Raw genomic sequence first — 13,417 nt, 5'->3', positions numbered from 1 at the left:
GGGGGGGGGGGGGGGGGGGGGGGGGGTTGCTTCAGCATATTTAAATTGATAAGCCAACTTCCAATTTTACCCCCCCCCCCCCCATTTGGAAAAATTATATGTGTCTGATCCTTCAGGGGTGGAAAGGAATTAAGTTGCTCATTTTACTCAATAATTAAAGAAAAAAAGTTTGATTAAAAGTTATGACTCATCCAACAATGACTAAGAAAATCTTATTAAATATATTACATTTATAAACACGATTTTTGACAGGTATTGAATGTAATGGATCCTGCTCGTAGAAAAGTCCAAGAAGTGGCAGATCAGCTCCTTGCAGAAGTGAATACAGCATACAACAAAACAGGGAAATGTGTGGACACTACCAATACATTAACACTATGTCAAATACATCTCTCTCTCTCAATAAGTCTCTCTCTCTCAATAGATAGATAAAAAATAACATGCAATTCACATAATATAATGACAGTTTTTAATTTACTTTCAGTGAATGATGAACTTCTGTCAGCGTAAGTATTGCAGGTCTAGGGGAATCAGCATCCCATGAAAAGAACATGTTGCTTAGTCATGAATGCAAGGGGTGGGGGTATAGATATCTAAGATTTCCAAGCAAATATTTCAGGACTAGATATTGTTTTTATGAAAAACAAATGTCTCCCCTGTCAGCTCCCCAAATTGGAAGTGCTCCAAATGAAACCTCATTCACTTATTTAATGTACTGCATCTGAGTGATTGATTGATTGTATCTTGCTTAACCTCTCTCTCTCTCTCTCTCTCTCTCTCTCTCTCTCGAGAGAGAGAGAGAGAGAGAGTTTTTCACTCATATGGAGACATCACCAAGACCGGTGAAGGGCTTCAAATTTAGGCCTTTGCTCAGTGCTTACGGCCTTTCAGCAGTGAGGGTTCTTTAGCGTGCCACACCTACTGCGACACGGGACATCCGTTTTTAAGGTCATTTCCGAGGACCTTTGACATTCACACCTGATGCCGAGTGTTTGGCGATGGAACTGCCACTACCTGTTTTAACGACTTAGGTCTGTCACGGCCGGGATTTGAACCCTGGCCTTCCGCATGCGGCGCGAACGCTCTTAGACTAACCTCTAGGCCACCGTGGCGATATCTGAGGTAGGAGGAGAAAGCATGAGCAGGAACATAGGCATTATGAACTCCTATAATCCATATAGGAGGAGAAGTGTTCACAAACTATTTTATGCCCTCCACCCCTCAGATCCATTATAACTTTAAGGATAACAATGTGCAATTTCTGAGATATCAGCTCTTTTGTGATGGAGGTACGTTCAGTATTCTGTTGAATGCTTTGGTGGGTACATGTATACATTCAGTATAAACTGGTTATGTAAATAACAATAAAAGTTCTGATATCGTAAATTTTGTTTATATCAGCTGTTGGTATCGTACATTAAACTGACCATATCAAAAATAATTTGTTTGAATTAGGTCATCAAATTAAATATGAAATTATTATTTATTTCCTCTGCAACACGAATGATACTTTTATCAAAGAAAGATGGTGATTATAAATTTTTGCTTGAACTATTTTATTATCAAATGCCCATAAACTTATTAAATTTGTGTGTCCCTGCAATTCGGGTGGTTGCATGACGTCTGGTAATCATCCTTTAGGCAATGTATGAATGCAGCGATAAGCATTTGTACCAACTGCGTGAATACGAAAACATTTTGCATCTCACCGTGTGCAAGAGTTTGTCAAAGGAAATAACTATAGGGCAACTCAGAAATTGCATATTAAATATGCATGTCTGCAAATGGCATTGAAGTATTGTACAACGTTTCAAGTCTCGGATAAGCCATATATGAGAAGAAGTCTTCACAAGCTATTTTAACATCTTCCATCCCTCTTAGATCCTTTATAACTTTTAGTAATTAATTAGATCCTCCTGTCTGGCAATATGCCCTTCTACAGATGGCAATTTGATGTTGAATCTTTACTCCATCTTCTTCCTCAATGCACAAAGTACAGTTCATAATGTCTTTGTTCCTGCTCACGCTTTCTCCTACATATCATGAAGTATATCAAAGGGGTGTGATTGGAGCACTTTCAATTTGAGGAGCTGGGGAGACATTTGTTTTTAACAAAAACAAAAATTTCAGTTAAATCACAAACCTGTGGGGGCTAGGGTTGGGTAGTAATATGGGGCCAAAATTTTTTTCTTGGTAATAAAGAGGGTAAAAAATTTTTTTGATGAAGAACAGCAGAATGTAATTCATATGAGCATTGTGCCCCATGGGCCTCTTCTCCCTTGTTGATATTTTGATTCACAGATACCTGCTAGTTAATATGCTCATTCACAGGTCATCACAGTTATGCTGTATTCAAATTGTATGCTGATTAGCTCACCACGAGGGTTCAGATCATATAACTCCTTTCACTTGAATTAAAAATCGATATAAAAAAATTTGAAAGGATTAAATATGCTAAGTCTGCTGCCTAATAATGAATACCAATTCATTTATTTAAAGAAATATTAAATTTATTGTTAGGTTGAATTTTGTATTCCAAGCACCACTACTTCCAGCATTAGATATCCTAGACAACAGAGGTGTGACTGCAATCTCCTGTCCAAGTGGAAGAAAAGTTTATCAGGTATAAATGTGACATATCTCTGATCAGACTGCTAATATTTCACTCATCTGCTTAGAATTACATCAATGAATCTGCAAAGCTACAAAACTAACCAATAAAATTTAAAATTAATTCACAAGTTTAGTGAATGGAAGTGTCGTAAACTCAGTGAACTAACTAAAGCATCTAATTTTAGGTATGGCCGCGTGGTAATCTCAATGTCTGTCAATTCTGCTGTCATTGATGATTCTGTAAATTCTTCCCTTAGGAAGTTAGGTGGAGGACAGACTTTATATTGTAAAATGAAGTTAGGTGGAGGTCAGGCTTTATATTCTAAAATGAAGTTAGGTGGAGGCCAGACTTTATATTGTAAAATGAAGTTAGGTGGAGGTCAGGCTTTATATTCTAAAATGAAGTTAGGTGGAGGCCAGACTTTATATTGTAAAATGAAGTTAGGTGGAGGCCAGTCTTTATATTGTAAAATGAAGTTAGGTGGAGGTCAGGCTTTATATTGTAAAATGAAGTTAGGTGGAGGCCAGGCTTTATATTGTAAAATGAAGTTAGGTGGAGGTCAGGCTTTATATTGTAAAATGAAGTTAGGTGGAGGCCAGGCTTTATATTGTAAAATGAAGTTAGGTGGAGGCCAGGCTTTATATTGTAAAATGTAGTTAAGTGGAGGCCAGGCTTTATATTGTAAAATAAAGTTTAGGTGGAGGCCAGACTTTATATTGTAAAATGAAGTTAGGTGGAGGCCAGGCTTTATATTGTAAAATGAAGTTAGGTGGAGGCCAGGCTTTATATTCTAAAATGAAGTTAGGTGGAGGCCAGACTTTATATTCTAAAATGAAGTTAGGTGGAGGCCAGACTTTATATTCTAAAATGAAGTTAGGTGGAGGCCAGACTTTATATTCTAAAATGAAGTTAAGTGGAGGCCAGACTTTATATTCTAAAATGAAGTTACGTGGAGGCCAGACTTTATATTCTAAAATGAAGTTACGTGGAGGCCAGACTTTATATTCTAAAATAAAGTTAAGTGGAGGCCAGGCTTTATATTCTAAAACGAAGTTAGGTGGAGGCCAGGCATTATATTTTAAAATGAAGTTATAGGTGGAGGTTATAATTAGATGATGAATGCGGGAGTGTGTGAGGCTTTAAGTTCAGTATTTGTCAGCTGACAGACTTTATATTCTTAAATGATACTTCAGTGAACAATGGTCAGAAAATTAAATTACACTCTTTACATTTTGAGGTAGAATGTCAAGGTGACATTGAAGTAATGAATATAGAAGTATTCAGATTTTTCAACAGACCACATATTCAGGACTTCAGTGGACAATGGTTAGAGGAAGACACCTATACATTTTGAGGTCAGAAGGTCAAGGTTATAATCAGATATTTGAATGTCTGTTGCAATATGTTAGGTATTTTTCAACCAGCATATTCAAATTTAGTGAAGTGGACTATACCAGTCTTGTCAGAGAAAGATGCCCATACAATTAGGGGTTCAAGGTCACAACAATAAATACACAATACTTAGAGATTGTGTGACATGCTACATGTAAATTGCCAACTCAAAAAATGTTTAATTTGCAGACTTTTATTTGGTGTAAAGTAGATAAAAATTAAAACAATAACACTTGTTAGCTCACCTGAGCTGAAAGCTCAAGTGATCTTTTCTGATCACCCGTTTTCCGGCGTCCGTCCGTCTGTCCGTCCGTCTGTAAACTTTTCACATTTTCAACTTCTTCTCAACAACCACTGGGCCAATTTCAACCAAAATTGGCACAAAACATCCTTAGGTAAAGGGAATTCTAAATTGTTAAAATAAAGGGCCAGGCCACCTTCCAAGGGGAGATAATCAAGAAAAGGTAAAAATAGGGTAGGGTCATTAAAAAATCTTCTTCTCAAGAACCACTGGGCCAGAAAAGATGAAATTTATATGAAAGCTTCCTTATATAATGCAGTTTCGAAATTGTTAAAATCATGGCCCCCGGGGGTCAGATGGGGCCACAATAGGGGATCAAAGTTTTACATACAAATATATAGGAAAAATCTTTAAAAATCTTCTTCTCAAGAACCACTGAGCCAGAAAAGCTGAGATTTATATGAAAGCTTCCTTATATAATGCAGATTCTAAATTGTTAAAATCATGGCCCCCGGGGGTCAGATGGGGCCACAATAGGGGATCAAAGTTTTACATACAAATATATAGGGAAAATCTTTAAAAATCTTCTTCTCAAGAACCACTGAGCCAGAAAAGCTGAGATTTATATGAAAGCTTCCTTATATAATGCAGATTCTAAATTGTTAAAATTATGGCCCCCGGGGGTCGGATGGGGCCACAATAGGGGATCAAAGTTTTACATACAAATATATCGGGAAAATCTTTAAAAATCTTCTTCTCAAGAACCACTGAGCCAGAAAAGCTGAGATTTATATGAAAGCTTCCTTATATAATGCAGATTCTAAATTGTTAAAATCATGGCGTCCGGGGGTCGGATGGGGCCACAATAGGGGGTCAAAGTTTTACATACAAATATATAGGAAAAATCTTTAAAAATCTTCTTCCCAAGAACCACTGAGCCAGAAAAGCTGAGATTTATATGAAAGCTTCCTGATATAGTACAGATTCTAAATTGTTAAAATCATGGCCCCCGGGGATAGGATGGGGCCACAATAGGGGTAAAAGTTTTTTTGTTTTTTTTGTTTTGTTTTTTTTCGGTTTTTTTTTTTTTTGATATAGTGCAGATTCAAGTTTGTTAAAATCATGGACCCCGGGGATTGGATGGGGCCTCAAGGGGGGCATCAAAGTTTTACATACAAATTTATAGGAAAAATCTTTTAAAATCTTCTTCTCAAGAACCACTGAGCCAGACAAGCTGAGGTTTATATGAAAGCTTCCTGATATAGTGCAGATTATAAATTGTTAAGATCATGGCCCCCGGGGGTTGGATGGGGCCACAATAGGGGATCAAAGTTTTACATACAAATATATAGGAAAAATCTTTAAAAATCTTTTTCCCAAGAACCACTAAGCCAGAAAAGCTGAGATTTATATGAAAGCTTCCTGATATAGTACAGATTCTAAATTGTTAAAATCATGACCCCCGGGGATCGGATGGGGCCACAATAGGGGTTCAAAGTTTGTTTTTTTGGTTTTTTTCTCGTTTTGTTGTTGTTGTTTTTTTCTTGATATAGTGCAGATTCAAGTTTGTTAAAATCATGGACCCCGGGGATTGGATGGGGCCTCAAGAGGGGCATCAAAGTTTTACATACAAATTTATAGGAAAAATCTTTTAAGATCTTCTTCTCAAGAACCACTGAGCCAGAAAAGCTGAGGTTTATATGAAAGCTTCCTGATATAGTGCAGATTATAAATTGTTAAGATCATGGCCCCCGGGGGTCGGATGGGGCCACAATAGGGGGTCAAAGTTTTACATTCAAATGTATAGGAAAAATCTTTAAAAATCTTCTTCCCAGAACCACTAAGCCAGAAAACCTGAGATTTATATGAAAGCTTTCTGATATAGTGCAGATTCAGGTTTGTTAAAATCATGGCCCCCTGGGGTAGGATGGGGCCACAATAGGGGATCAAAGTTTTACATACAAATATATAGGGAAAATCTTTAAAAATCTTCTTCTCAAGAACCATTGGGCCAAAGAAGTTCACATTTACATGAAAGCTTTCTGACATAGTGTAGATTCAAGTTTGCAAAAACCATGGCCTCCAGGGGAAGGTTTGGGGCCATAATAGGGACTATGGTTTTACATGCAAATAGATATGGAAAATCTTCTGATATGGACCAAGGTGACTCAGGTGAGCGATGTGGCCCATGGGCCTCTTGTTGATTTTTTATCACAATTTAGGTCATGTCCAAAATAATATGTTATTGACCAAAGCTTACAATGGAGCCCTGTATGACTTTTATCAGTTTTCTAGTTGGACTAGTGACTTTTTCTGTAATTGGGATTGTTTACTTGCAGGTGCTTGGTACTTCGGGAACCCCCTATATCTGTCTACCATCCAGTAAATACTGCTCCTGCCCAGCGTACAGATACTCTGGTACCATTTCAGAGAACCAATTTCTCATATTCTGTCTTACTGCTATTCTTATTTACCAAGACAGCTAGATAAATATCTCCTTGATATGGAGTTTGGGGGGATTAGCAACAAATGTCTGTGCATTGGTTTGTGTGTGCTATCCACAGTTATTGTTATTTTGTGTCAGGATCTGAACCCCACCCTCCCACAACCCTGGAATTTGTAAAGTATATTCATATAGTCAGAAAATAGCCCTTAACAGCTAATGTTTCTGTTTTTAAAAATTTATTTAATTATTATATAATTATTTATAGGCTATGAGCCAAGGGGGTCCATCGATACCACCTGAGCTAACTAGTTATGGTGCATATTTTTCAAAAGCTTCCTACTCCTAGATTAAAATTAAGTATGATAACACTTCAGGATACACAGCTTTCTATGTGTTATCACATTACTTTTTAACGCGCAACGCTGGTCGTACAATTTGAGGAAAGTGCAGTTTGATCATCAATAGAAATGTGATGGTGTTACCAAATTCAACCAAACTTTGCTTTAAAATGCCAAAATACGTCTTTCTGTTAGAATTATCAATCACTAACGTGAAATAAGCTCCTTTCTGAATCATATGAGATGACGATTATCTCACTTTGTTACACCTGGACAATGTCCCATACAGCTTTAAGCAATGATCATGGAGTAGAATATTTGCATATTAAAATGTATTTGAATATTGATATCTGAATGTATATAAAATATACGACATATTGTGGGGAGACGCTTTCAGGTCTTGGTGATCTCTACATGAAATCAGGAATCCTGGCACAAGGGTCTGTGACTGGTGTATTTGAAGGCAGATCATAAAAAAGAAGTGTCAGGGTGCACTGATGTGCCCTGGAAGCTATGGCAATGCTTCCTCCCGTGGGTAAATAAACAACTATCCTGAAATGCTGGAAGCTGTTAAAGAACTAGAACACCTTGTTGTGGGTTTCAATGATGATGTCGGACAAGCTGCGTTTGATTTACTACTGGAATAGCCCGTGCTGACTAATGTCTTTCAATAATTATGGAATGACTTTCCGAGCTATTTGAGTCATGGCTACGGAGAGCTATCCGCCTTCTCGATGGCATGTGTTGACATCATCCATGACATCTTGTTGGGCCTGCTTTGAGCCTCTCGCGAGGGACATCTGCATCTTTAAGCCATCCGACTGATCATACCTTGGTGCTTTGCATATGACAGACTGAATTGCGCAAGATACATCCCTGCATACTATGCTCGAATGACCAATCCTCCTGCCACTCATCCAGACATCTACGAGGCTTTCAAAGAAGGGAATCACTTTGACCTACATACTTGTTAACCAAACAACTGATGTAACCGTGAACAGGGAAAGCCAGACAGTACGTGATACCACCAGGTTCAGTCTGAAGCCTGGAGATGTCATCAGGTATCACCTCACAGCCGAATACAGGAGTGGCTTTCTGATCAGACTTTAACAAGGTTGAACATCATTCAGCACAATTGATCATCATTGATCTTCAGAAATCGAAGCACCAGAATGGATATCGCCTTTGACACATACCAGTCTATCAGGTACAATGAAAGGGCCAACAGGGATGGGATTGCAGGACTACAGGAACAGAACATTGCACTTGGTCAGAGGATCAAGCCATGGCGTAGATTCAAGGCACAAAAGGGTGACAAGGAGAGTTTGATCAAGGTTTTTGGTCCAGGAGTGGTGAAGCGAAAAGTATTTGGAGAAGCTTGGTTGTCTTCGTAGAAGTCCTGTTTGTTACCTGTGAAGAGTAATGCTACTGATTCTTAGCTGTCAGGTGTCATGAAGTGCCTGAGCTGGAATGCGCCCAGGAGGAAGTCTGCTTCATGTTGCTCATGCTGCTGAGGTGGATATGAAGCTGTGATCTGATGACCAACTCAAATGTCACAGATGTGTTTGTATCGAACTTCGCATTTAGTAGTGCATTTAGTAGTGCTATCAAAGCACCAATGTACCAGAAGAGTGGAGCAGGCATCCACACCAAGCGGATATACATTGGCAAAGCTGCATCCTCTTCTTTTTGTGCTGCTAGTCAAAGAATACATCCATACACTGGCTATGATTCTGTCAGTTCTTACCCAGGAAAGGGAAAAATTGCGCTACTGAATAGATTGAAGTCAAATGAAGAGGTGCAGAAGGCTTTCTATGACCTTGCCAAGGACAGGAAACTGTCCCATAAACTATTCAAGAAATTAGAAAAGCTCACTTGTTAGCTGTATGCTCCAAAGCAGCGAACATCTGGAGCTCAGATACCAGTTGTTCTGTGCGAAAAGCGGAGATATTGAATCTCACTAGCTGCCCCCTGCCAGGACTTCCTGCAGAAACACGCCCAGAAAGACAACTGCCAAGCTGGATTATGGCGATGCTGTCTTGCAAGTGATCCAGTCTCCTGACCCAGCCCAGAATGGGTGGGAAATTGAAAATCGGGATGGTGAGGGTATTCTAGCGATAGACTAGATGAGCGTCCAGCCAGCATCTGACGCCATTCTAGAGTTGTTGGCGGGCACATAACCCAAAACATGTGGGATCAAAAGCTGTGTCTGTCTCGAGAATGGGTTAAAAAGTATAAATATCTTCAAAGTGAAAGACTGTGACAATCCGCCACCTAGCGATGACACTGCTCTGCCAAATTTTCTAGATAGGATGATAATGATGAAAATAAAGAAAAGGATTAAACTGTTTGTACTGGAAGTGCAGATGGAGTGAGAATTGGGGTGAGGCTTAAATGTTCTTGATTATGTGCATTTGAACATATAGCATTCAAACTGGAATAAGCAGGTGTGGCGTGTACAGAAGATGATAAGCTATAATAAACATTTTTAATAATTGTGAATGAAGATCAGCGTGTTAATATAATGGTATTAGTTGTATCTGTTTGCATCACAATGATCGTTTAATGACTCACTTCTGGGTCAATGTTGATATGAGTTTATAAAAGAAGAAAAAAATCTTCTAAACAAGATATCTTTGTGAATAAGGAAGGCAATACAGTAATCAGTATATTACTTGGTAATAAAGATCAAGTTGAACTTTTGAGGGTTTTATCTGGAAGTAAAATCCACTGATACAATATCTGAAAAGATTGCCCTTGTCTGGATCAGTTATTTTATCACAAATGGCGGTATATATTTTCTACGCTCGTATTCTAACGAAATACGAATTACATTAAATACCATGTGTTAACACATCATAAGCTGTGTGTCACCAAATGTTATCATAGATGTTCCAAGTCTAGGGGTATTGAAGCCATAAAAAATCCATATTTGAATTAGTTAGCTCTTCTGGTACCGATGTCCCCCATTTGAGGGTCTGAGCTCATGGACTAATACCAGTAAATAATTTTAAGACTATTTGTCTATGAAAAAGGAAAGTCAAATTACTCTTGAATCATCTATAAAATAAAAATCTTAAGAGGTATAATAAAATTTGAAATACATTAGGCTTTTTAAAAATTGGCGAGAAATCTGAAATACCAAAGCTGTGAGGGAATCGTGTTCCAATTTGTGTTGAGCTTGTAAATTTTGATTTAACTTGTGATATTATTGAATGTTTGTTGAATTTGTGATATTTACTCAATACTGTGTTTAGTTTGTAAATTTTGATTTAAATGTTATAATTTGTGATATTTACTGGAACTTTTTTGTGATTATCTTTATCTTTTCTTTTCAGTTTTACTGAAAAATGATCATTTACTGGTATGTATGATATTTATACACCCATCAGAGATGGATTTTATTTAAGAAATAAATTTCATTTTTGAAATAGACATGAGGGTATGAACTTCGATGCTTCACGTTTGCATACTTCATGAAGTGGGTTAGTGGTTCATGATATATGCTGGCATGAAGCATTACTGTTCATACTCTCATGTATTTTTAAAAATGAAATTTTATGGCCTTAATATATTTATGTTCTATTTTCATTTCTTTTGGAGAATTTCCAGCCGTTAAAATAGTCGTACTATATTTATCAAGATTCCTACACATGTTCACATTCATGAGAAAATGGCTCTCATTTTAATGGGTAAAGGTAAGGCAAAAACATTGGAAATGTAAATATTATGGCACGACGCAGTGTGTCTAGCTGTTAGCTCCATTGGGTCAGATAAAAACAAACCATGAAGGTTAGGATCATCAGACTTGGTACACATGTTCCCCATGACAAGAGGAAGAAGGCTATTTGTTGTATTAGGTCAAGTTCAAAGTTAAAGGACATTGAGGGGTAATTTTATAGACACAAAACAAGACAGCAACAGTACTAATAAGGCTAGGATAATCAAAACTGATACACATATTCAAACAGAGGGATTGTATAAGGGGATTTGTAGTGTTTCTGTCTGTTCATCCATCAGAACCTTCCTTGTGAGAAGGACAAGACGACTATTAAGGCTAGGATAATCAAACCTGTTCACATGTTCCCCATGGTAGAGCAAGATGCCTTTTATTTCTCAAGGTCATACTTTCATGGGTGATCATGAAGGGAAAACAGTACTAATAGGCTAGGATCACCAAACTTGGTATATATGTTCCCCATGGTGTTGGTGCCAAGTATTTTTGAAAATAATTATTTTTATGCCCCCAAAACTCACATGGAGATTCGAGGGCATATAGTTTATGGTCAGTCTGTAAAAACTTTAACCTCGGTCATAACTTTTGAATGGATGGTGATCGGGCTTTCATATTTCACAGATGTATTTCTTGTATTTGTTAAATATTAAAGCGAATAATTTTATTTTGCAAGTGGTTTATTTTTCAAGCTGCTCAATTCCCATTATGGCACTACACTTTAGCTCACAATTAAGCTGTTATTCATTGTAATCCTACTTTAATTCGTGTGCAAGAGAAATTTTGCAAGGTTTGTGAAAACCTTGTCAATATTTCTCGCCGCAAACCAATCTTACAATGTCTCTCATTGTTTATCACTGGTTGGTTTATAGTAAGCTCAGGTGAGCTTTTCTGATCACCTGTTGTTCGGTGGGGTCTGTCCGTCCATCTGTAAACTTTATTCAAGAACCACAGGGCATAAAGCATGTTTGGGTAAAACTGTAACCATAGAAAGAAGTATTCTTACACATGCAGTAAACACTTCTTTTCATTTTTCAGTGTAAACATGTGCTGGCAATTAGACTAGCAGAGGCCATGAACCTTACCAAGTCTCAAGGAGTGACAGATCTAGAAATGACCAATCTTGTCAAGAACTTGGAGTAAGAAAGAACCATATACAGCACACATCTGTCATATGATGCTCACCTATTCTCAGCATTACCTAATTTATGTACATGTACGTCCCTCTGGTTACCTGTAATTTATGTAGGTCCCTCTGGTTACCTGTAATTTGTATAGGTTCCTCTGGTTACCTGTAATTTATGTAGGTCCCCCTGGTTACCTGTAATTTATGTAGGTCCCTTTGGTTACCTGTAATTTATGTAGGCCCCTCTGGTTACCTGTAATTTATGTAGGTTCCTCTGGTTACCTGTAATTTATGTAGGTCCCTCTGGTTACCTGTAATTTATGTAGATGTAGATCCCTCTGGTTGCCTGTAATTTATGTAGGTCCCCCTTGTTACCTGTAATTTATGTACATGTAGGTCCCCCTTGTTACCTGTAATTTATGTACATGTAGGTCCCCCTTGTCACCTGTAATTTATGTACATGTAGGTCCCTCTGATTACCTGTGATTTATGTACATATAGGTCCCTCTGATTACCTGTAATTTATGTACATGCAGGTCCCCCTTGTTACCTGTAATTTATGTACATGTAGGTCCCCCTTGTTACCTGTAATTTATGTACATGTAGGTCCCCCTTGTTACCTGTGATTTATGTACATGTAGGTCCCTCTGATTACCTGTAATTTATGTACATGTAGGTCCCTCTGATTACCTGTAATTTATGTACATGTAGGTCCCCCTTGTTACCTGTAATTTATGTACATGTAGGTCCCTCTGATTACCTGTAATTTATGTACATGTAGGTCCCTTTGATTACCTTAATTTATGTACATGTAGGTCCCTTTGATTATCTTAATTTATGTAGGTCCCTCTGGTAGGGGATTACAAAGTTCTGTCCATTTTTATGTTATGTATTAATAAATGAAGACTGAATGCTTAACTGAGTACTGGAATTATGAATGGATATAATAAACAGTGGTGTTACAACTGACGGGCCATTTAATATGGCTGCATCAGTTAATGAAATTATTTGAAGCAGTTCACAAGGGACTTTAATGGATGGTTTACAGGTATGTTTGGACACAAGTGTAGTGGGAAAATGTTAAACTTGGTACAATGGTTGTTCCTAAAAACAAGATGATCCTATTGATTTCCAGGTCATAAGGTCAAACTGGACATCATAAAATATTGTCCTCTCAGTATCTTGAGAACACTTTGCTTGACAGATATTAAACTTGGTACATTTGTTCTACCCAAGGGCTAAATGATCCATATCAATTTTGATATCACAAGATCAAACTGGACATAATAAAATATTGTCCTCTCAATATCTTAGAACATTTCCTTGACAACTTAAGGAGGTATGCTACACCAGGGAAAGTTGATGTAGATGAAAAGTGGAGGATATGTACAATATTTTGAAGATGAAAATTTACTTTATTTTGTCAAAAAATACAGTTTTAGTAGAAGGTAATCTGAAAAAAATTTAAAACCCCTGCTGGACTCGAACCTGCGACCTACAGTTCAGCAGCTGGTATTCTAACCTACT

General features: G+C 37.6%; 1 protein-coding gene across 4 annotated transcripts in view; it reads left to right on the top strand.

Moving 5' to 3' along the window:
- The window catches only part of LOC125659685 (zinc finger SWIM domain-containing protein 7-like), a 38,197-nt gene extending 25,389 nt beyond the window's left edge, over nucleotides 1-12,808 (top strand). For all 4 annotated transcript variants that reach the window (XM_056145876.1, XM_056145879.1, XM_056145884.1 and 1 more), the window contains exons 2-7: nucleotides 253-349; nucleotides 485-506; nucleotides 2,521-2,623; nucleotides 6,587-6,665; nucleotides 10,370-10,395; nucleotides 11,803-12,808. In XM_056145876.1, coding sequence (XP_056001851.1) covers nucleotides 265-349; nucleotides 485-506; nucleotides 2,521-2,623; nucleotides 6,587-6,665; nucleotides 10,370-10,395; nucleotides 11,803-11,907 — 420 coding nt within the window. In that variant the 5' untranslated portion in view covers nucleotides 253-264 and the 3' untranslated portion in view covers nucleotides 11,908-12,808. The remainder of the gene's footprint in view (nucleotides 1-252; nucleotides 350-484; nucleotides 507-2,520; nucleotides 2,624-6,586; nucleotides 6,666-10,369; nucleotides 10,396-11,802) is intronic.
- Nucleotides 12,809-13,417: the final 609 nt, after the last annotated feature.

This window comes from Ostrea edulis, chromosome 1, assembly GCF_947568905.1.
Source record: "Ostrea edulis chromosome 1, xbOstEdul1.1, whole genome shotgun sequence".
Classification (NCBI taxonomy): domain Eukaryota; kingdom Metazoa; phylum Mollusca; class Bivalvia; order Ostreida; family Ostreidae; genus Ostrea; species Ostrea edulis.
The sequence above is the reverse complement of the archived record's forward strand: the minus strand, read 5'-3'. Positions and strand labels throughout refer to the sequence as shown.